The following is a 20820-nucleotide window of genomic DNA, read 5'->3' on the forward strand; positions in this document are numbered from 1 at the left end:
CGAACCCATGCCCCTTGCCCTGGGAGTGTGGAGTCTTAACCACTGGACCACCAGGGAAGTCCCGGCTTCTCTGGGAGGAAAGAGTTCCTAAGGCCTCCAGCTCTGTAATCTCTAACATAGGGATCAGAGAAAATCAGTTTACAATGTGTAATGATATGTCTTTATTTCATCAACAGAAATGGTGTCTAGACAAAATTCAGTTAACACTAGCAATTCAATTGAGTGAGTTTTTTTTTTTTTGCACAATAGTATATTTACAATGAGTAAATGAAGTTTCAATTCATTAGTTCATAGCAATGCTTTTTTTTTCCCCAAAAAAGGTAAAAATTCTTAGTTACAGAGAATAAGCATCAACAGCCATTTCATTTTTTACAATTAAAAACCACAAGAAAAACCACAATCACTTAGAAAATAAAGACAAGCCTAAGAACTAGTACAATAAAATGATGCATTGAATTAAGTTACATTAATCGCATAGAATCTGTGTAAAAAGTATGTAGAAAAACACCTGATGTAACCTGTTACAGTCGTTGACCAGTTATGAGAGGTACAGAGGGTTATACAGGTAGATATGTGTGAAAACTGTCCGTATTGTTTGACCTGGGGAGGAAGAGGAGAGGGGCTGCAGCCCCTTGCATACACTGAGAAGACCCTGTTTTGAATATGGCCTCTGGAGTTTGTAAGGCATAGATTAGAGGTGCACTTGCATCAGACTGGTTCTGGAACAAATTCTCACGGGCCCTTCGGGCCTCACAAGCAAAGGTGGTGCTTGCCTGGAATGGCTCACCGTGTCTAACCAGCGCCCGAAGCCCCTGCACGCCTGTGGAAGCTTCCCGATCACTCACTAGAAGTGGCAGGTCTTTCACCTCGGCGCATGAACGGGCATCCCAGCGTTTACACGTGCGAAATGCATTGTTAGGACTCATGTGGCGGTCAGCCCTCTGTCTCCAGACATGTTTTGGTAGAAGACTTAGCATCAAACCGTAGGAAAAACCCTTTTTGTCCAAGTCCCTTCACTCTTTCCTGTCCCCGCGGGAACGTTTGGCACCGCAGGGGAGTCTACCCGAAATGAAGGCTCTGGGTGCACTTCTGTGTCTAAGGAGGCCACTGTGTTATGTGAGGTCAATCCACTGGAATGGAAAGGAAAGTCAGAGCTGTTTGTCCATTGCTTGAGAGTGCAATGCACACACCACATCACAACAGGCAAAGCTACGAAAGTGGGCCTCTGCAACCAAGTGGGGTTTCTTCACAAAATGGCAGCATCCTTTTCATATTACAATGAAAATGCACTGATATCCATGTGATATAAATATTATCTCCCAGGGTGGAGTGTAGGAAAATACTATACACTTTTCTTTGCAAGAAATGTTTTTGCACCGTCGGTTGAATAATTTATCCTCCATCTGCCACAATAGGTCTTTTCTATGTACAAAGACTATTTGCACGCAGTTTTGTGTATAGATATATTCTATTCTACAGCATCCGTCTGACGCCTGGGTCAGGAGATGGCTCGGGCTGTATTCGGCACACACAGCTTGAACACAATGCCCCCATGCACACAGACTGCCCGCACGAATGCCAACTCCACACAGGCGTTGATCTGAGGACTGACTCGCCAGGAACTGAACCTACAGCAAAATCCTCAATTTGGGGACGAAAGACCAACTCATGGTCCAGTGAGCAGCTTTATTCTTTTTTTTTTTTTTTTTTTAAATCTTTTGGCCGTGCTGTGTGGCATGTGGGATCTTAGTTCCCTGACCAGAAGTTGAACCCGTGCCCCCTGCACTGACAGTGCAGAGTCTTAACCACTGGACCGCCAGGGAAGTCCCAGCTTTATTCTTAAAAAAAAAAAAAAAAAGTATGTTTCTTTGCCTAATATTTATAGTGATTTGAGGACAAAACTTGATTCTGGCTGCCTTCTTGATGGGCAACTCCTCCAACCATTGTTAAGCACTAGTGGCGCAGTTTGAAGTCATGTATTAAGCGGCTCCTCGTTTGAAATGGGGTATAATGTATAGAACTAGGTAGGTAGCTAATAGGGTTTAGAAAGAGCTTTGCAGGCTTTTACACATTTTGGGAGGATTATGCTCAACATAGCATGTGGATCAGCTTGAAGGGGCAGGATTCAGTGGTTTCTTAAAAAGGCGTATCATTTTCACACCTCAGTTTGTTTCTTCTATAATGGCAGTCATAAAGCATTAAAAGAGAAAGTGTAGGTTTAGACCTCTTGATGGTTAACACTGGACTTCACAGTGTGCCCACCTGGCTTTTAGCAGTCCCCCCATACAAGTCCTATTGCTGGCCCCTGCCTTCCTTTTCAAGGAGAAGTGGCAGTTGACATACTAATCACCAGCCTTTTTTTTTTTTTTTTTTTACTTCCTTGGGAAAGCAACACAAGGATTAAATCCAAAATCATAGTGCATCTTAAAAGCAGCATACCTTTAGAAAGACAGTTAATAAATTACTTGTACACTATACAAAATAACATTTCCTAGTGCAGCATCACCTCTGACGCCTGAGTCATTGTTAGGGAACCCAGAAGAGAAGGAGCAGGTGGGCTAGTGACTTTGCCGGCTCTTTTTTTGTTCGTTTTTGCAACGGTTTTGTTCCAGAATCAGTATGTCATGAAGTTCTTTTATTCAAGGCACCCCCAGATAACGAAGAGAAACGGACACATACGGCAAAGCATGCACCTGCCCAAGCCTGACCAACCTGAACGAAGTGAGGTTGTCCGGAGACACAAGCAGAACAAAGGCAGATCCGAGGAGAGGACTAGTTTCAGGCGGGTGTTAAGTAGCCACAGGGCCACCTCCACTGTCCCCGTTCCAATAGCCCATGCCTGACCCAGCCACCTGGAGACATAACTCGCCTGTCGCAGGGACCCTCCTGAACATTCCGTAGCTGGAGAGTCCTTTATATCTGTAAAGGATGGACCCATAAAGATACCACCAAATGTCACCATGCCGTGCCAATGCTATTCCTTGCTGTTACCTTGCTTTTCTCTTTCAGAAAAGACACGAGTTGCACGAAGGGATCCCAGGGAAAGGAGACAGGCTGGTTTTTAAAATTCCACTTGAGGCAACTCGGACCCTGGTCCCCAGCTAGTCCTCCCTTTGAATCAACCCGGAAATAATCTTGACAAGCACATGGTTCAGAGCCGTAAGAGACACAGACGCGTCACGTCAACAATTGCACAAAGCCAGTCGCTTGTTCCTGGTGGATAGTGAACCAGATCCCAACACCTTGTTCACATCTCTAAGAAATCGAAAAGACGGCTTCTCCGGCAGTGTTTTTAACCAGTTCCCACGGCCAGGGTGGCAGGGGTGGGCCTGAGGAAGGTCTGGTGGCAGGAGGCTGTGGGCTGAGTTAGCAGGGAGGGGAATAGAGGACACCCCTCCCCCCACGGCGGGAGGCCTGCCGCGCAGGACAACAGAACGGGGACGGCACGAATAGGATCGAGACTACCAGACGCACGTGCGTTGGACCAGCGTCGTCACGCCAACGAGCTGGTTTGGACCTTGTTACGATACGAGCAGAAAACATTCCTTTTTCCAAAGAAGAGGAGGTCACTTTAAAAAGGCAACAAGAGAGTTAAAAAACCAAAAAAATACTGTTGGCCGACTCTTCCACCAGAACACACGCCTGCGATGGATCCCGCGATTCACACCGAGTTTAAATTCGAGCTGTCACCAGTTTTTCCCAAAGGCAAACCTCACGGTGAAGCACAGAACTCTCCTACTAGGCCAAGAAATCCCAACAGCCACAAGAAAAACGGTACCTCCAACTCAGAGCTGGATCACGGTCTGTCTCAGACAAGCACGCACCATACATACACCCATGAGAAAAAAACAAAAACCCAGAGGCAGGTTTTAAAAGTGGAACTATTTTCAAAGAAAAGCCTTTTTTTTTTTTTTTAATCCTACCGCATGAACCAACAAATTTCTGGCATTCATACATATTTAAACATTTAGCACTAATATTTGTACAGAAAAAAGTTAAGAATACTAAAACATGTTACTATGATTTCACTTTTCGCCTACGTCATATACTAATTTCTCCTTTTACATGCAGCTTTAATATCGTCCAAACAATGGCACAAATAAAGAAACAAAATCAACCACCTAGTCCCCACTACCCACCACCCCATCCCCACATCAGACTGTTCAGGACTTTTCCTGCAGCCGGCCCGGAGGAGGGAGGGAGCTGATCTCTCCCCTGCACCGTCTGTGGCGTCCAGCACACCTTCCTGTAAACATGGCCAGGGGCCAACGTGCCCCCTGAGCCAAGGGAAGCTGCTCTCTGTGGGTTGCAAGCCAACTAGTTTTGCAGCAAGAGAAGGAAATGATCATCAGGTGAGGGTAAGGTGTGTGCCTGGTGAGTGGGGGGGCAGGGAGGGCTCCTGGCCATGTCGTGTCCAAAGCCGCAGAATGAAATCTGCCTTCGGACTAGAGAAGGGTGGAAAAACCTCAGAATTCAACTCAAAGTATTTGGAGAAAGAAGGGAGAAAGAAATGCTTTTGCCTGCGTCAGGGACAGACCTCAGGCTAACATCTGTCCTGCTCTCTCCTACTCTGGGCCAGCTGCGTCAACCCCAGGACGGCCACCTAAGGGCGGCACCCCCAGGGCTGTGATTCAGACCCCCTCAGGTGATTCCCCGGGGGAGGCAGGTCCCGGGCTGGGAAGCGGGCTTGCTGAGCAGCCAAATCCTTCGACAGAGAAGTTCCTACTATCCTATGCTTCCGAGAGCAAGCAGAGGCCTGGGGAAGTGTTGAAATGAATGGGACTTACTCCCGGGCTGAGAAAACAGTTCTAACTTGCTATTTAGGAGCCAATGCCTGCTGAGTTCTGGTACAAAATCACGATTCCTGCTGTTTCGATGCGCTTTTGAGTGAGACGTCCAAACTCTTTCCCCACTTAGGAATCTGAATATCCAGCATCAACTCTGAACTCTCTGCATTTAAACTTTGCTTAGGAAAAGGTGTGGGGGGGTGAAATATAAAAATATTCAAGCAGATTATTGTCTACATCCTAGGATGAATTCATTATTTGGCAAGATTGTTTTTCCTACATAATTATCACCTGAGTGCTTTTTTAATTAGCTAACTGTTTTACTTTTTAAACTAAAAGCAAAGAATATACAGTTTACTTGAGTTATACTGAAGTGACAACTTCATTTAAGAAAATAGGTTTGACCCAAAACTCAGTGCAAGTGGCAAAGTTGACCTTGACTGTACAGTATCTGCAAGAAAAAACCAAACCCACGATACTCAACTGGCACCGTCCGACGGTGCCCCAAACCAAACCAAACAAACAAAAAAAGGTCTGAAATAAAACCTAAAAGAAAGCTTCCAACATTGAATTCTGTCCATAAATAAGCACAACTTGAAAGTGAACTGTGAAGCAAGAAAAACGACCATCTTAACAGTTACAAACTAGTTCTAGCATCAGAGACAAAAGAAGAGGAATGTTGGAACCTGTTTATAAACGAGAAACGAAGTTTCCAGTTTTAGGATGAGAAAATTGAGGCATGCAGGACTTTTGCATATGGAGAGAGATATATATTTTATATATATATTATATATAATATGTACAGTCTAGCTATAAAACTTTGATGTGTATAGAAGCTGTCTTCAATGAAAAAAATTGAACATTCAGAAGAAATTCCTGAGATAGGGTTTGTGACATGGGCCACTGAGAAAAAAAATCCGTGGTTGGGTCCTAGAGGTGTTATAGTCTATCCCTGTTAAGACTGAAATGAACCCACAGACAGACAGCATCATCACTGTCGTCTTTCCTTGCCTGAGCAAGGGGTAGCACCATCGTGAAGGTAACTAGCTATATATCACTCCTGCTTGAAGGGAGGAGAGAATACTTGGAAACAGTATTGCTGCTAAGACTGCTGTAGTGTGCACCAAATTCCTTCTTGGTTCTTCCAGACGACAGACAGACGGCACCGCAGGCTGACCCATGGACACCTGGGTGGGAGAGGGCTGAGAGCTAGGAGGCAGGCCGTCACTAGGTGTAATCTTTCCTGGGCTGTTCATCGGTTGTACACTTATCAGTCATTTCCTGGCAGAAGTCCACGGTCACCGTTTGGCTCCTGGGTTCCAGAGGAGGTCCTCTGTCTGAGAAGGTTCCCGGGTCAGTGCCTTCCAGCCTCCGAGCAGAAGTACAGTTCTCTGAGGCGCTGCTGGGCGCCCAGGGGGGCCCGGGGGCCCCTGTGCCCTGCTCCAAGCAGCAGGGCACGCTTTCCTCCACCGCACACTGGGGGGCGGCAAGGTTCTCCACGCCCAAGGGCACGGGGTTCATACCGGAGGCTGTGGGGAGACCCATGGGTCTGAGGACAGGGCAGTACCGATGCAGGGCCTGGATCTGCTCGGGGCTCTGGATATCTCGGCAGACTTCCTGGGAAAGGCAGGAGAAGTTGTCCAGCAGTTCCCCCATGCACGCTTTCAGCTGATTCCTCTCTGACAACAGCTTCTCTTTCTCACACACCTGAACAACAGAAGAAAAAGAGAAGGCCTGATCCAGCCTGAATGGGAGGACCCAGCATTCTGTCTTCTGGGGCTTTTCTTTTCTTTTCTTTTTAAAAGAATTTTAACAGGTTGATTGGGGTTTAATTTACATGCCATAAAATGCATTAATTTCAAGTATGAAACCATCAATGATTTGTAGTAAATTTATAAAGTTGTGTAACCATCCCATGATACAGTTTTAGAACAGTCCCATCGCCCCAAGAATCTCTCTCACTGCCCCTGCAGTCACCCCCCATACCTACCCCCAGCCTCAGGCAACCACTCACCTGCATTCTATCTCTATAGATCTACCTTCTCTGGAATTTCATGTGAATGGAGTCATACAAGTCCACATCATTATTTATTTTTTTTCTATTCTCTTTCAAATTCTTTTCCCATTTAGGTTATTACAGAATATTAAGCAGAGTTCCCTGTGCTCTCCAGTAGGTTCCGGGGCTTTTCCAGCTTTGCTTTTTGCATCCTCCATTATAGTGTAACTCAAGAATGACGAGGTCAGGATCTAGAAGCCTGAGAGATGAGAGCCTGGACACACACTTCTGCCAAGTCTCCCATCTGAGCAGCCCATCCGGACGTGCCGCTGACCCTGACACCTTCCCTGTGGCAGCTTCCTTTCATGCCTCTCTGAGGCCCAGCCGAGTGACCAGCAAAATCACCACCAACCAGAAAACTGCAGAGAATCAAGGTTCCAGTTTCCTGGAATTTGGGGTTTGCAGAGAATCAATCGGAAAACTCTTAGTCCCAAACCTTGTAGTTGAAAATCTCCCCCCAATGCATTAGGTTGCGATTTCTGAAGGTCAAAAACAGCCCATCAGCCCCAACTATATGACATTCTGTAAAAGGGCAAACCTATAGAGACAGTAAAAAGATCAGTGTTTGCTAAGGGGTGGGGTGGAGGAGGGAGGAGTGGATAGCTGAAGCACAGAGGATTTTTAGATGAAACTATGTCACTGTCATGGTGGATACATGTCATTCATTATACATTTGTCCAAAGCCATAGAACACACAACACCAAGAGTGAACCCTAAGGTAAATTGTGGACTTGGAGTGATTATGATGTGTCATTATAGCTCTTCATCAGTTGTAACAAACGTACCACTCTGGGGAGGCTGTGAGTGCGCAGAGGTAGAGGGCAGGTGGGAACTGTGTTTTCCCTTCAATTTTGCTGTGAACCTAAAACTTCTCTGAAAAAAAGCAAGTCTATTTAGAAAAAAACAATGAAAATTGCAAAAAAAACATCAACCATCAGCAGTCTCACATGATTGAATCCTATACTTCCCTGGTTGTGCAGTGGTTAAGAATCCATCCGCCTGCCAACGCAGGGGACACGGGTTCGAGCCCTGCTCCAGGAAGATCCCACCTGCCGCGGAGCAACTAAGGCCGTGCGCCACAACTACTGAGCCCATGTGCCACAGCTACTGAAGCCCGCGCGCCTAGAGCCCGTTCTCCACAACAAGAGAAGCCACCGCAACGAGAAGCCCGCACACCGCAATGAAGAGTAGACCCCGCTCGCCACAACTAGAGAAAGCCCGAGTGCAGCAACGAAGACCCAATGCAGCCAAAAATAAAAATAAATAAATTTATTTTTTTAAAAATCCTATATCAGTAGGCTCTCTGGCCTCTGTAGCTGATGGACTGAACACAACGGCACAGATGGCTGGGGACTGTGCAGTGAGTCCCAAGACCAATTCTCTCTGGACACAGGAAGCAGGGACAGAGGTGAGGAGGCTGAGCCCTAGAGTACCAGCCCAGGGTTCTGAGATATTCTCCTTAGAGAAGACCCCACATAAGCTCTCGTGTTAGCTAAAATTCATCACCCCATCAGAGAGGTGAATTTAGCCACCACAGGGGAGACTGATGAAGGTTTTCCCATAACTAGCTGTGTGAGGAGAGAAGAGGAGGCTCCGTGAGGCGCACGCAGTGAAGTGGATGGAGAAACGGGACATCTGAAGCGCTGTGAAGTGAGTCCTCACCCTTTGCAAGGGTGCGCAGGAGAAATGAGGAGAGGATGCAAGAGGATGGGAAAAAGAGTGGGGGAGAGGGAGAGAGGGAGAGAGAGAAGCAAACATACCAGTGGGTCTCCTACATGGGAGGTGCACGTGCCGAAAGATGAATGCAATCTGGCAGGCAGTGTGGGCATGTGTGTCGGAGACAGAGATTTACACGGGGAAAGGGCACCTGCTAAAATATTTATAAATTTATCAAGAAAACATGTTTTAAAAATGAAAAATAAACAGATGTACAAGTGCCACTCGAGAGGAATACATTTCGCAAGTTTGCAAAAGCAGAGTGAGTGGCGTGCTGGAGACCGCGTGGGTGCGGGCGGGAGTGAGTGGGCGGGAGCCGGGCCTCGCAGGGAGGGACCAGACTGCCCCGCCCACCGGGAGCGACCGGGCGCCACTCCCCAGAGCGGGGGCGGGTGTGGAGTAAAACACAGGCGGAGGGCTCGCGAAGAGAAGAAATCGTACACTCGTGGCTGTGCAGCTTGGACCTCCTTACCTGGACCTGCAAGTCTGCAAAATGGGAGTCAACACCGGCCCCAGGGGGGATCGCGGTCTCCATTCTGCCACATCATCCTGGCCAAGCCACCCACCCCTCCACGTCCACTGATCTACGAAAGGTCCTGGGCCACTTTCTAGGGGGAAGAAGATGAAATGCTGCACATGACAGGGTTTTGGCTCTCTGCAGGAAAGGCAGTATAAATCAAGGCCTCAGTTAAGAACAGGATGCTCTAAGTCACAGGTGTACATCGATGAGCGCGTGACACTCTCGTTCAGCAGGGAAATGCAGCACATTACTCAAGGGGTTTCCAAAAAAGCAGGGGGGAGAACTAGGAGATGCCTTCTTGGTTTCTCAACCGAACAATATTAGCAAAGAGCTTTAGGTATCTGCCAGGGGTATGGCTTAGACTTTCCTATTTGCTCAGTATTACAAAATTACACCGAGAAGAGTGCTAATTACAAAAAATCAGGCGTTTCTCAAATATGGGTGATTAGAGTTATTCCCGTACCTGAAAAAGAGTGCAGGGCCGAATTACTATAGACGTGTGCTTAAGGCCCTGAAACCTTATACCCAGCAGGCTCAGCCTTGCTTGGGTCCCCACCTAAGCCCAGCAGGCTTTCCAAAGACCCACACTCATCAGCAGCAATAACTTGCTTCCTTATGTTGGCTTAAATTAAACATTTTTGTTGTTGTTAAAACAACATTAAAGAAAAATTTGAAGGAAAGAAGGAATTTGTAATCTCATGACTCAGTCACAATTTCTAATACATTTTAGGGCAACAGACATTTCCTGAGAAGCTTCTCAAGACTGTCTTGTTGTGAGGAACCTACAGTCTAGGGCCAGGGCTGAGGAGACAGACACATACACAGATAATGCAAGACTAATGTGGTAAGTATGAAGCCAGAGGTCAGATCAGGGCTCTGAGGACAGGTGCTCAGCCTCACCAGGGACTCAGGAAAGGGGCTTGTTGGAGAGGTGACAGTAACCTGACTCTTAAGGAACAAAGGATGTAGTCAGAGAAAAAACCAGTCGAGGACTGTCCGAGGTAGAGGAGAAATAGCAGAGGCATAAGCACAGAGGTAGAAACAGCAGGAGATGGGGCTGAGGGGAAGTGCATCCAGTTTGATTTAATTGGGGGTCCAGTTCCAAGAAGGGAGAGGAAGGTGATGCTGGAGGGTAGACCGAATCATGGAGAACACAGTGCATCTTGCTAAGGAGCTTGGCCTTTATTTTGTACGTGATGGCAGCCACTGAACATGGGCACGTTTTCCCTGCTTGGTTGGTGTTAATTAAATTAAGAGGGAAAAAAAAAAAAAAAAAAGACCCCGAGGTCCAGGACTATCTTGATAACAGGTAACATTTACTCAGGCTTCTCAAATGTCTTATTTTGCTCTTAGGTTCTCGTTAGGACAACGGCTTACCAGGAGGCAAAGGACTGCCACGTATAGCCTGAGGACCCAAACTTAGATCATGACCACAGTCCGTGGCCTCCCTCTTCTTCAGCCTGACACAGACAGGGCACCTGGGATGAGTTTCCAGGATTTGGCCGGCAGAAAGGCTGAGCTGAATGAAGTTGCATTAATTGCCTTCAAGGGTACAGTCAGGAGCCAGAGGCCACCTGGATTTACTTCCTGTAGCTTAAGGTTGCTTATCAAGGAGAAGAGAGTGCAGAGCTCTGAGTGAGGGGGAGGCTTGGGAGATGGGAGGGAGATTATTCCCCGAGACAAAATACTCTCAGGCACAGGCAGGAGGTGACAGCCACTTTGAGGCAGAATTCAGAACCCTGGGGCTGTGAAGGGCTTCAGGAGATCACGTGGCTGAGCGACCCCTGATGGGAGGCTGGTGTCCTGCCTCTAACCTACACTCCTCCATGGGAGGTGGGAGAAAGCAGTGCAAATAACAAGATTTGGAATCAGGCAGCTGGGTTTGCATTCAAGCTCTGCCACATAGTGGGGAGTTCCCTAACCTCTCTGCACTCTGGTTTCCTCCTTTGTAAATGGAGATAAAGTAGAACCTAAATCATAGGGTTGATGTGAGGATTACATGTAATCACCTACAGAAAGAGATTAGAATAATATCTGGTCCACATATGCATGCAATAAATGTTAGCTTTCAGCACATGTTGAATGGAAAATAAAAAAGAAACACCTCTAGGGGAGGGAAGGAATGGGAGTTCGGGATTAGCAGAGGCAAGCTATTATATACAGAATGGATAAATAACAAGGTCCTACTGTAGAGCACAGGGAACTATATTCAATATGCTGTGACAAACCATAATGGAAAAGAATATGAAAAAGAATATATATATATGTATAACTGGGTCGCTTTGCTGTACAGAAGAAATTAACACAACATTGTAAATCAACTATATGTCAATAAATTTTAAAAAATATACGAATGGCTAAAAGATATAAAATACTGACACACAATCACACACCTGCACAGACACACGCATTACAGATGTAAAGCTATTATTATTACTATTTTTTTTTGCGGTACGCGGGCCTCTCGCTGTTGTGGCCTCTCCCGTTGCGGAGCGCAGGCTCCGGACGCGCAGGCTCAGCGGCCATGGCTCACGCGCCCAGCCGCTCCGCGGCACGTGGGATCCTCCCGGACCGGGACACGAACCCGCGTCCCCTGCATCGGCAGGCGGACTCTCAATCACTGCGCCACCAGGGAAGCCCTAAAGCTATTATTTTTGTTGAGAACTCGTTTAAAAATCAACTCGAACTTCCCGTTCTGAACGGTGGCCTTCTCTCTACCTCTCTGGCCTTCGCTACTGTAACTCTGCATCAGCCCCGGTCACTCCAGGTTGCTGACAGCAAAGGGCGGGCCAACTCACCAGTTTGCGGATTTCACATTCTAAGTTCTGAATACAGTCCAGCTTCCTCTTGCGGCAGCGCTGGGCCGCGATGCGGTTCTTGCTGCGCCGGCGGACGTCGTGAATGAACTCTAACTGCTCTGAGGTTAGCTTGTGCATCTTAATCATCATCTGGAAATCATTCCTTGGAAGATCTGTGATTTGATCCACAGGAAAGGGAAGTTTGACCTGGAACCAAGAATAACAGAACATGATTGTGGCAGCTGGATTTTTGTTTTCATTCTGGCAGGTGGAACATCAAAAATTGGAAAAACCTCCTTTTTACAATGACCAACTAATCTGAAAACTACTGAAGCAGGCAATGATTATTCTTTCCTGTTTCAAAAATAAATAAGATGTAATATTCAGATAATCAAACAGAATGTGAGTACACACATTATAATGTGGTTATTATTCCTGAGATCTTTGAAGCAAACAGCATGGAAAATATTGGAAAATGTATACATTGTCATTGCTACAGCTCTTTTGTAAGAAGGGCTCTATAGTTAGTTGGAACCTACTCCCACGGAGCCTCAACTCAGTAAAATGACAATTTATAGACAGACATCAACTGAAGAATCATCTAAAACACTTGAATGAAGAGAGCACTGCACACCTTGAAGATGCTGGAAAGATGAAACAGTCAGTGTAATTTGTAGTTACAACAGCATAAGGGAGACATAGGGAAAGAACCTGGAGAGGCTACACCAGTATGATCTAGGAGTTTGAACTGGGCTTTAGTCCTTCCTGCCAGACGTGAGACTGCAGGCCGGTTACTTTACTTCTCTGAGCCTCAATTTCCTCATCTGCAAAAATGGGGCACGCTTTTTAGTTACAAATGGGTGCTATACACCCATTAGGGACTTTGTATTTTTGGAAAATACAATGGCCAACCCTTCTCACATTTTCTTTAACAACGTGATATTGACCTTCCTCGGTCAAGAGGCGGGATGCGTGTTCCTGCCTCTTGACCGATACAATGCAGTGGGAGTAATGGCGTGTAACTTCTGAGGCTACATCATAAAAGCTGTGCAGCCTCCCCTTAGGCCTCTTCGATTGTGCTCTGGAGGACACCAGCTGCTGAGCCTCAAGGACACTCAAGCAGCCCTGTGGAGAGCCCCACGTGGAGAAGAACTGAGGCCTCCAGCCAACAACCAGCATCACCTCACCAATCACATGAATGAGCCACCTTGGATGTGGATCCTCTGGGCCCAGGCAAACCTTCAGGGATTGGCCCCAGACAACATCTGACTTCAACTCCATGAGATATTCTGAGCCAGGAGTGCTCAGATGGGCCACTCCTGAATTCCAGACCCATAGAAACAGTGAGAGATGTTAAATGATTATCACTGTTTGAAGCCACAAAGTTTTGGAGTGATCTGTTATGCAGCAACAGATAACCGATGCAGATACTATTATCAGAAAGAATCCTACTTTCAAACTCTTGACAAATCAAGGCAGGTAAGCATCATCCAAAGAGAGGACACTAGTCTTTTAAGAGATGGATCTATGTCCTCCTTATATTCTGTTACATGCTTCTTTACAACCCTGTGGCAGTTTGAAATCTTTCTTAGGAAAAGAACTGCTGTTCTTGTGGGCTTCCCCAGCACCCACAAGGTAGAGAACACAGGCCTGCACCTTCCAGCAGTCTGCCATCGCCCTCTTCAAGACTACGGACGAGGAATTAGAGACTGAACTTATGGTTACCAGTGGGGAAGGGTGGAGGGGAGGGATAGTTAGGGAGTTTGGGATTGACATATACACTCTGCTATATTTATATTTATATAGTTTAAAGAATTTTATTTTATTTACTTTGGCTGCGCCAGGTCTCTTAGTTGCAGCATGCATGCGGGATCTAGTTCCCGGACCAGGGATCAAACCCAGGCCCTCTGCATTGGGAGCGCAGAGTCTTACTCACTGGACCACCAGGGAAATCCCTACATACCGCTATATTTAAAACAGATAACCAACAAGGACCTACTGTATAGCACAGGGAACTCTGCTCAATATTCTGTAACAACCTAATTGAGAAAAGAATTTGAAAAAGAATAGATACATGTATATGTATAACTGAATCACTTTGTTGTACACCTGAAACACAACATTATTAATCAACTCTACTCCAGTATAAAATAAGAAGTTAAAAAAAAGACTCCTGACAAGGCAGAGACTTGAGGGGTCAGTTCTGGTCCTGCTCAGAAGCTTCTGGAAGAGGAAGATTGCATGTTGCTTGGCCAAGAGATAGTGTTTCCCTGCTCAGATGGGGGAACGCCCGCTTACACTACCGTCTGCTTTAGGTGGACCAGCAGATGGCACTATAAACCTAAAGGAGCCAGGCCAGCGCTGTCCAATGCAAACAACGTGAGTTGCGTGTATGAGTTTTACATCTTCTCCTAGCCACGTTAAAGGAAGTGAAAAGAGAAACAGGTGAAATTAATTTAAATAATATATTTAATTGAACCCAATGGAGCTAAAATATTTTCAACATGTAATTAACATTAAAAATTATTGAGATATTTCACCTTTGGGAGGGTACTAAATTTTCAAAATCCGAGGTGTATTTTACACTTGGGGGTTCATTACAATTCAGATGAGCCTCGTTTCCAGGGCTCAGTAGCCACGTGTGACGTACGCCTCCTGTACTGAACAGCACAGCTCTAGAAGACGGAACAAGTGGACTCGAGTGAACTTCAGTAACCAGAGAATCAGACTGGCAGGTCTGGGCTTAACTGATCAAAATATTTGGGGGGAAGAAACCAGGCCCTCGTTAATATTCAGAAGCTGCAGCGTTACGTCTGGGTTGTTCAGGGGGGTGAGAGGGAGATATTTTATCCTAACCTCAGGCCTTTGCTTTGGTTGCATCAGATTCAGGCAGACATGAGTCTGGATGCTGGCATTTGTGGCTCGTTAATCCCCGGGCACAAAGGCAATCCTACTAAAGATCTGCCTTCCCGCGCTGGGTGCAATGGCTTAGTCAGGTTACTTCATAGCTCTGAGCCTGTCAGATGCAGCATTTGCTGAAGGCTCCCAGTGGGTGCTCTGACTGAACTTCCACAGGGCGGACTCTGTCCCATGACACCTGTCAAATTCTGGCCCAAGAGCGCAGAATCGCAACAATGCACATGACACCATGCTCGGCTCAGCCCTGCTTTGGCCGCTAATGACAGGCAGTCAGGACAAACAGCTCCTTGTTTATGGACCCCGGTAAAGGGCTTTGTCCACGGGCTGTGTTTGCACAGGGCTTATAATGATATGAAAGAATGTTTGATTTCCCTTTTATACCCTTTGGATAACAAACAGACACTCAGATCCTGGATGGTACCTAAACACAGAGGTCTGTCTGTCGGGGACACGGATGTTTCCACACCAGGCAGGAGGCTTGTTTGCACAGCAGGGGTTACAGCACTTCGGGCTTCGTGGCGTCTCCCCCTCTGCTGACAACAAAGCAATTCTGCTTCTGTTCTACAGTGTGTTTACTTATTTTCAGACAGAATATATACCTATAGCTCAGGCCACAGGGAAAGTCAAAAGGCCTTCTATACCAAGAGCTACTGTAGCTCCAGACAGCAAACATAAAACACTACGGAAACAGGACCGAGGTTGACAGGAAAGAGGAAAAATCAACAATGCTGGTTTCAAAGTCCTTGAAGCAAAAGGCCATATAACATTTCAGCAGAGCTGTTGCAACTCAAGCTGCTTTGCAAAGAGGTCAAAGGAAAATCGTCAGCTATAGACTTTCTTCCACATGAAAAAAAAAAAAAAAAAAAAAAAAGCCCAAACCCCAGCTACTCTTGTTTCTTTCGAAAAGGTGCTACTACCCTTCTAGCTAGGGAGGACTTACCCCAACTACCAAAGGGAAGCCCCTGACTGTTCTTGGAAAGGCAGAGTGGAAAAACCTCACCACACCTATTTGTTGATTTCAGGCTAGTAAGTTCCAAGCTGACGGGCATTGTCCCTGGAGATGAACGACAGCCGCAGACCCACTAAGGAGCTGGGAGAACATTCCTTTCCCAGGCTGGCAGGCACCCACGTAGTCCCCAGATGGGCTCAGAAGTCAGCTAATGCAGGGCTTCCCTGGTGGCGCAGTGGTTGGGAGTCCGCCTGCCGATGCAGGGGACGCGGGTTCGTGCCCCGGTCCGGGAGGATCCCACATGCCGCAGAGCGGCTGGGCCCGTGAGCCATGGCCGCTGAGCCTGCGCGTCCGGAGCCTGCGCTCCGCAACGGGAGAGGCCACAACAGTGAGAGGCCCGCGTACCGAAAAAAAAAAAAAAAGTCAGCTAATGTGACTTGGCCTTGGACCTTGAGAAGGCTGAGGCCCTCCTGCCTTTCTTCTGGCAAGTTCTTAGAACCCAATGATTCCTCCAGGATTTTACTTCTCGGAGGTAGCTTAGTTTTCATTCCCCGGACCCTTGTAAACAGTGAGGTGACAAGATGGAGAGTCGAGCCCATCACCACCACCACCATTCGGCAATTGCACGCGAGTGAGGCTCAGCGTAGAGGCACAGAAGGCTGGCCAGGCTGCTTAGAAGGGCAAGGGCCCGAGGGGTCCGGGGCGCCGATGTCTCTCTAGACAGGTGCTTGCCACCTCTTGGGTTCTCCGTGGAGACTCACTCCGAGAGTTGGGCAGCCTCAGCTTGTCTCTTCTGCTCTGTCACTGTCATCTGGCCCCTGCACCGGAGCTCACTTTCCTCTCTCTGGAGCACAGCAGGAGGAACAGGGCAGAAGCTGTTTGCACCCGGCACCCGTCCTGGCTGGCTCAGTAGTGACCAGGGGAGGGGCTTAGACCTCCTGGGAGCTCCCTGAAATGAGTGGTCCCTGCAGTGCTGAGGAGCCTCTGGCCCTAGGGGCTGACAAAAGGTGGAAAGATGCTGTGACATCTGGACAGTGAAAGAAACCTAAATATTCCTCCTCGGGGGTCTGACCAGGGGAATGCTGCTGGCTGGACCCCAGGTGCTGGTGCTTCTTTCTCACCAGACAGAAATCAGCTGCTCCCTTTCTCTCTCCTGCCAACAACTACCCTGTTTCTGCCGCCAAAACCACATCCCCTCTCTCCCAGTTAAACAAAAATACCATTTAAAAATTGTACGAGAAATATAACTTCTAGCAGAAAATTCAATTATGAGACAAAAGAGGAGAATAAAATTTCCACACACAAACAATGACTCTCCTAGTCTGGTGGGCTTCCCGGTGATCTTTGTTTCCTCTGTATACTTTTTACAGGGCTGTGGTCAGACAGTACAATGGCTGCCTCACCTCACCACGCCTCTCAACACACATCTCACTCGCCTGGCGTCTTTGGTGTGCTGGATGGGGGCTATTGGAGAAGCAGGACAGAGATGCAGGTGTTGTAGGAAAAGGTGAAAAAAAGCACCTCTTTCCTCTAGAAATCTCAGCGGAAGCTTGTTGGTCAATCTTCTTTCCTATCTCCTTTCTTGGTTTCACTATTAGATGTTGACTGGAAGCTGTAGAAGTTGGATCCCTGAGGACCTGACGGTGCAGTCACCTCTCCAAAGCCTTTAACATTTACGCTCTTACAAGCCCCTCACATCCCTGTGAGTTGTCTGGGCGACAAAGCAAGACGCCCACTGGGCTGACGATTCTAGTGCTGTTGGGATGGCCAAAGCCAGCTCTGTGCCGGGCAGATGCCAGTGACACAATCTCCCCTACCAAAGACACACTTCCTGCACAACTGTCCATCTAACCTCTGCTCTTATGATCCAGTTTCTGAAACAAACACAGGACACCTGGAATTTAGTTGTGATGCTGCAATCACCTAGCTATGTGATCTCAGGCAAGTCTTTCCTTCTCTGTCCTGAAGTTCTTTGAGGATCTGGGAGTCAGAGGGAGATAATATCTGCCCTACTTAGCTGAGAGGATTGCTATGAAGAATAAAACTGGATAATAGATGGAGAAAGTGCTTTGAAAAGTCTGAATTGCCTTATGACTATGAAGTGGTATTATTTTTTAAGCGAGAATTCTTTTTATTTATTTTTAATATTTATTTATTTATTTGGTTGCGCCGGCTCCTTAGTTGTGGCATGCGAACTCTTAGTTGTGGCATGCAAGTGGGATCTAGTTCCCTGACCAGGGACTGAAGCCAGGCCCCCTGCATTGGGAGTGCAGAGTCCTATCCACTGCACCATCAGGGAAGTCCCATTATTATTCGTAGTAGTACTAGTAGTTGTTGTGGAGTATTAGTATTTCTGTTTATCAGCCCTATCTTTCTTTGTCATATAGTTTCTTCTTTCAGTCATACGATATGCTTTGCAGTTGCAGATGCTAAGAGTCTTTCCAGACAACGTGAAAACATTGTTTTAATTAGAAATATGGCTGTGCTGCCCAGCAAGGTTTTCTTTCTAAATATTAAGCAGACCAACGACAGTTACTTGTAAAAAGATGCCTGATTCAACAAACCACAAAAACGACGGCAAACATTTTACATCCAACATATGTTTGGAAGCCAACATTTGGGTGGAAGACTTAGAGTCAGACACGGCTCTTCTGTAACACTTCTGTGTTTGCTCTGGACATTATTTCTCCCCGCACTGACACATACACCAACATACACGTACACACATCACCCTCATACCCTTCCATCCCTCTTGACATGAAACATGTTAATAAAGCAAGTCCAGGACTTCCCTGGTGGCACAGTGGTTAAGAATCCACCTGCCAACGCAGGGAACATGGGTTCAAGCCCTGGCCTGGGAAGATACCACGTGCCGTGGAGCAACTAAGCCCGTGCGCCACAACTACTGAGCCTGCGCTCTAGAGCCCACATGCCGCAACTACTGAGCCCACGAGCCGTAACTACTGAGCCCGTGCACTGCAACAAAAGAGTAGCCCCTGCTCACCGCAACTAGAGAAAGCCCACGAGCAGCGACAAAGACCCAACACAGCCAGAAAAAGAAAATAAATAAAGCAAGTCCAACTAATCAATGCTTTTGACTATGCAAATAAACTGTCTTCCTAGTGCTTCTTTATTAAAATCTACAGTTAATGCTTGTGGTACAAAACTATGTCACTAAGATGCTTACTACTTGGCAAATGCTCACGACTCTTCTATAATTTTCAAAATTTAAAAACGAACCTATAAACCACAATGAGATATCACTTTACACCACTAGAATGGCTATAATAAAAAAGATGGACAGTAACAAATGCTGATGAGGATGCAGAGAAATTGGATCCCTCATACATTGCTGGTAGGAATGTAAAATGGTTCAGTTACCTTAGAAAACAGTCTAGTAGTTCCTCAGAATGCTAAACATAGAGTTATCATATGATTTAGCAATTCCACTCCTTGGTATATAACAAAGAGAACTGAAAACACATGTCTACAAGAAACTTGTACACAAATGCTCATAGCAGATAATTGATAATGGCCCCAAAGTGGAAATAACCTAAATGTCCCTCAACTGATGAATGGATCAACAAAATTGGTACATCTACACAGTGGAATATTATTCAGCAATAAAAAGGAGTGAAGAGCTGATACATGATAATGTACCTGGTGGGTACATCAATGGCAGGGAGGAACCTTGAAAACATGCTAAATGAAAGAAGCCAGACACAAATGGCCACATATTGTAAGATTCCTTTGAAATGAAATGTCTAGACTAGGCAATCTATAGAGACAGAAGATAGTTTAGTAATTTCGCGGGGTAAGGGAAGAGGGCAATGAGAAGTGATTGCTGCTGGCTATTATGTTTTTTGGGGGGTTATGAAAATATTCTGGGATTAGACACTGGTAATGGTCATACAACTTTGTGAGTCATTGAAAACCACTGAACTGTTCATTTTAACAGAGTGAATTTTATGGTATGTGAATTATATCTGAATTAAGAAAAGAATCTGTATGAGATATACTGAATTCAAACATTACAGAAATACATAGAAATTAACCTTTCCCTGTATTCCCTCTTGTCAACTTTGCCGCCCATTTAATCTTATTCTCTATACTGCTTTTATTATTTATGTTTCTTTATAAAGTAAACTGGGACCTTGTTATATATACTGTTTATGTTACCTTTTTCACTTAATGTGACCTGTCCATTTTTTTATCATTGGAAGAAAAAAAATTCCCAAGTTGGGGAACCCTCTCCCTGGCGGTCTAGTGGTTAGGACTTCATGCTTCCACTGCAGAGGGCACGGGTTTGATCCCTGGTTGGGCAACTAAGATCCCGCATGCCCTGCTGCACAGCCCAAAATAAATAAATAAATAAAAATTCCCAAGTTGACTTTTTAAGTAAAATTGCAAACCCAGAAGTCATTAAAAAAAAAAAAAAGATTGATAATTTGATTACATAAAACTTAAATTTTCTTTAAATGGAAAAAGACACTATAAAAAGTAGACAAGGAGAAGATACAGGATTAATATAAGAAAGGATTAATATTCCTATATTAAGGATTAAGGATCGTGTAAATTGACTAAAGTCAAACAACATACCCAAAAAGTGGACAAATGGCAAGCCCAGGGAAAGAAATACAAAATGGCAAATACACACAAGAAAGTTATCAACTTCACTAGAAGTCATCATGTTTTGCCCATCAGATTGGCAAAAAAAACAAAAGGACTGGTGACCACTACTCCTGCCAAGAACAGGGGGCAATGGACACTCAGAAGTTGCTGAAGGATATGTGAATTGCTACAACCTTTTGAGAAAGTAGGTAGGTAGTATTTAACAAATGAGTATAACCTTTAACCCATTTATGGGACTCTAACCCACAAAAATAAAAGCACCATCACTAAACATGTTCACAAGAACGTTTATGGCACCAACGTTTGTAAGAGGGGAAAAAACTGGAAACCGGAATGTCTGTTGATAGGTGATCACTGAGTCAATTGTGGCTTATGGGAACCACAGATATTAAAGAAGCATGTGTCAACCCTACACGATTGACCTAGAGGCACGTACACAGTAG

General features: G+C 45.9%; 2 protein-coding genes across 5 annotated transcripts in view; one reads left to right on the plus strand and one right to left on the minus strand.

The window, feature by feature from the left end:
* Positions 1-20820, plus strand: part of GJA10 (gap junction protein alpha 10) — a 39037-nt gene that overhangs the window by 17826 nt on the left and 391 nt on the right. The window contains exon 3 of one of the 2 annotated variants that reach the window (XR_010836226.1): positions 3010-3168. The exons of the other annotated variant lie outside the window; for it this stretch is intronic. The gene's annotated coding sequence lies outside the window, so the exon portion shown is untranslated. Of the gene's footprint in view, positions 1-3009; positions 3169-20820 lie in introns of those variants that run through there. 2 annotated transcript variants of the gene reach the window in all.
* BACH2 (BTB domain and CNC homolog 2) overlaps positions 389-20820 on the minus strand; it is a 367615-nt gene continuing 347183 nt past the window's right edge. For all 3 annotated transcript variants that reach the window (XM_059083223.2, XM_067011484.1, XM_067011482.1), the window contains 2 exons: positions 11878-12084; positions 389-6494 (listed from right to left, as the gene is read on the minus strand). In XM_059083223.2, the coding sequence (XP_058939206.1) occupies positions 6015-6494; positions 11878-12084 (687 nt within the window). In that variant the 3' untranslated portion in view covers positions 389-6014. The remainder of the gene's footprint in view (positions 6495-11877; positions 12085-20820) is intronic.

The sequence above is a fragment of the Kogia breviceps genome, chromosome 13 (assembly GCF_026419965.1).
Source record: "Kogia breviceps isolate mKogBre1 chromosome 13, mKogBre1 haplotype 1, whole genome shotgun sequence".
In the NCBI taxonomy this organism is placed as follows: domain Eukaryota; kingdom Metazoa; phylum Chordata; class Mammalia; order Artiodactyla; family Physeteridae; genus Kogia; species Kogia breviceps.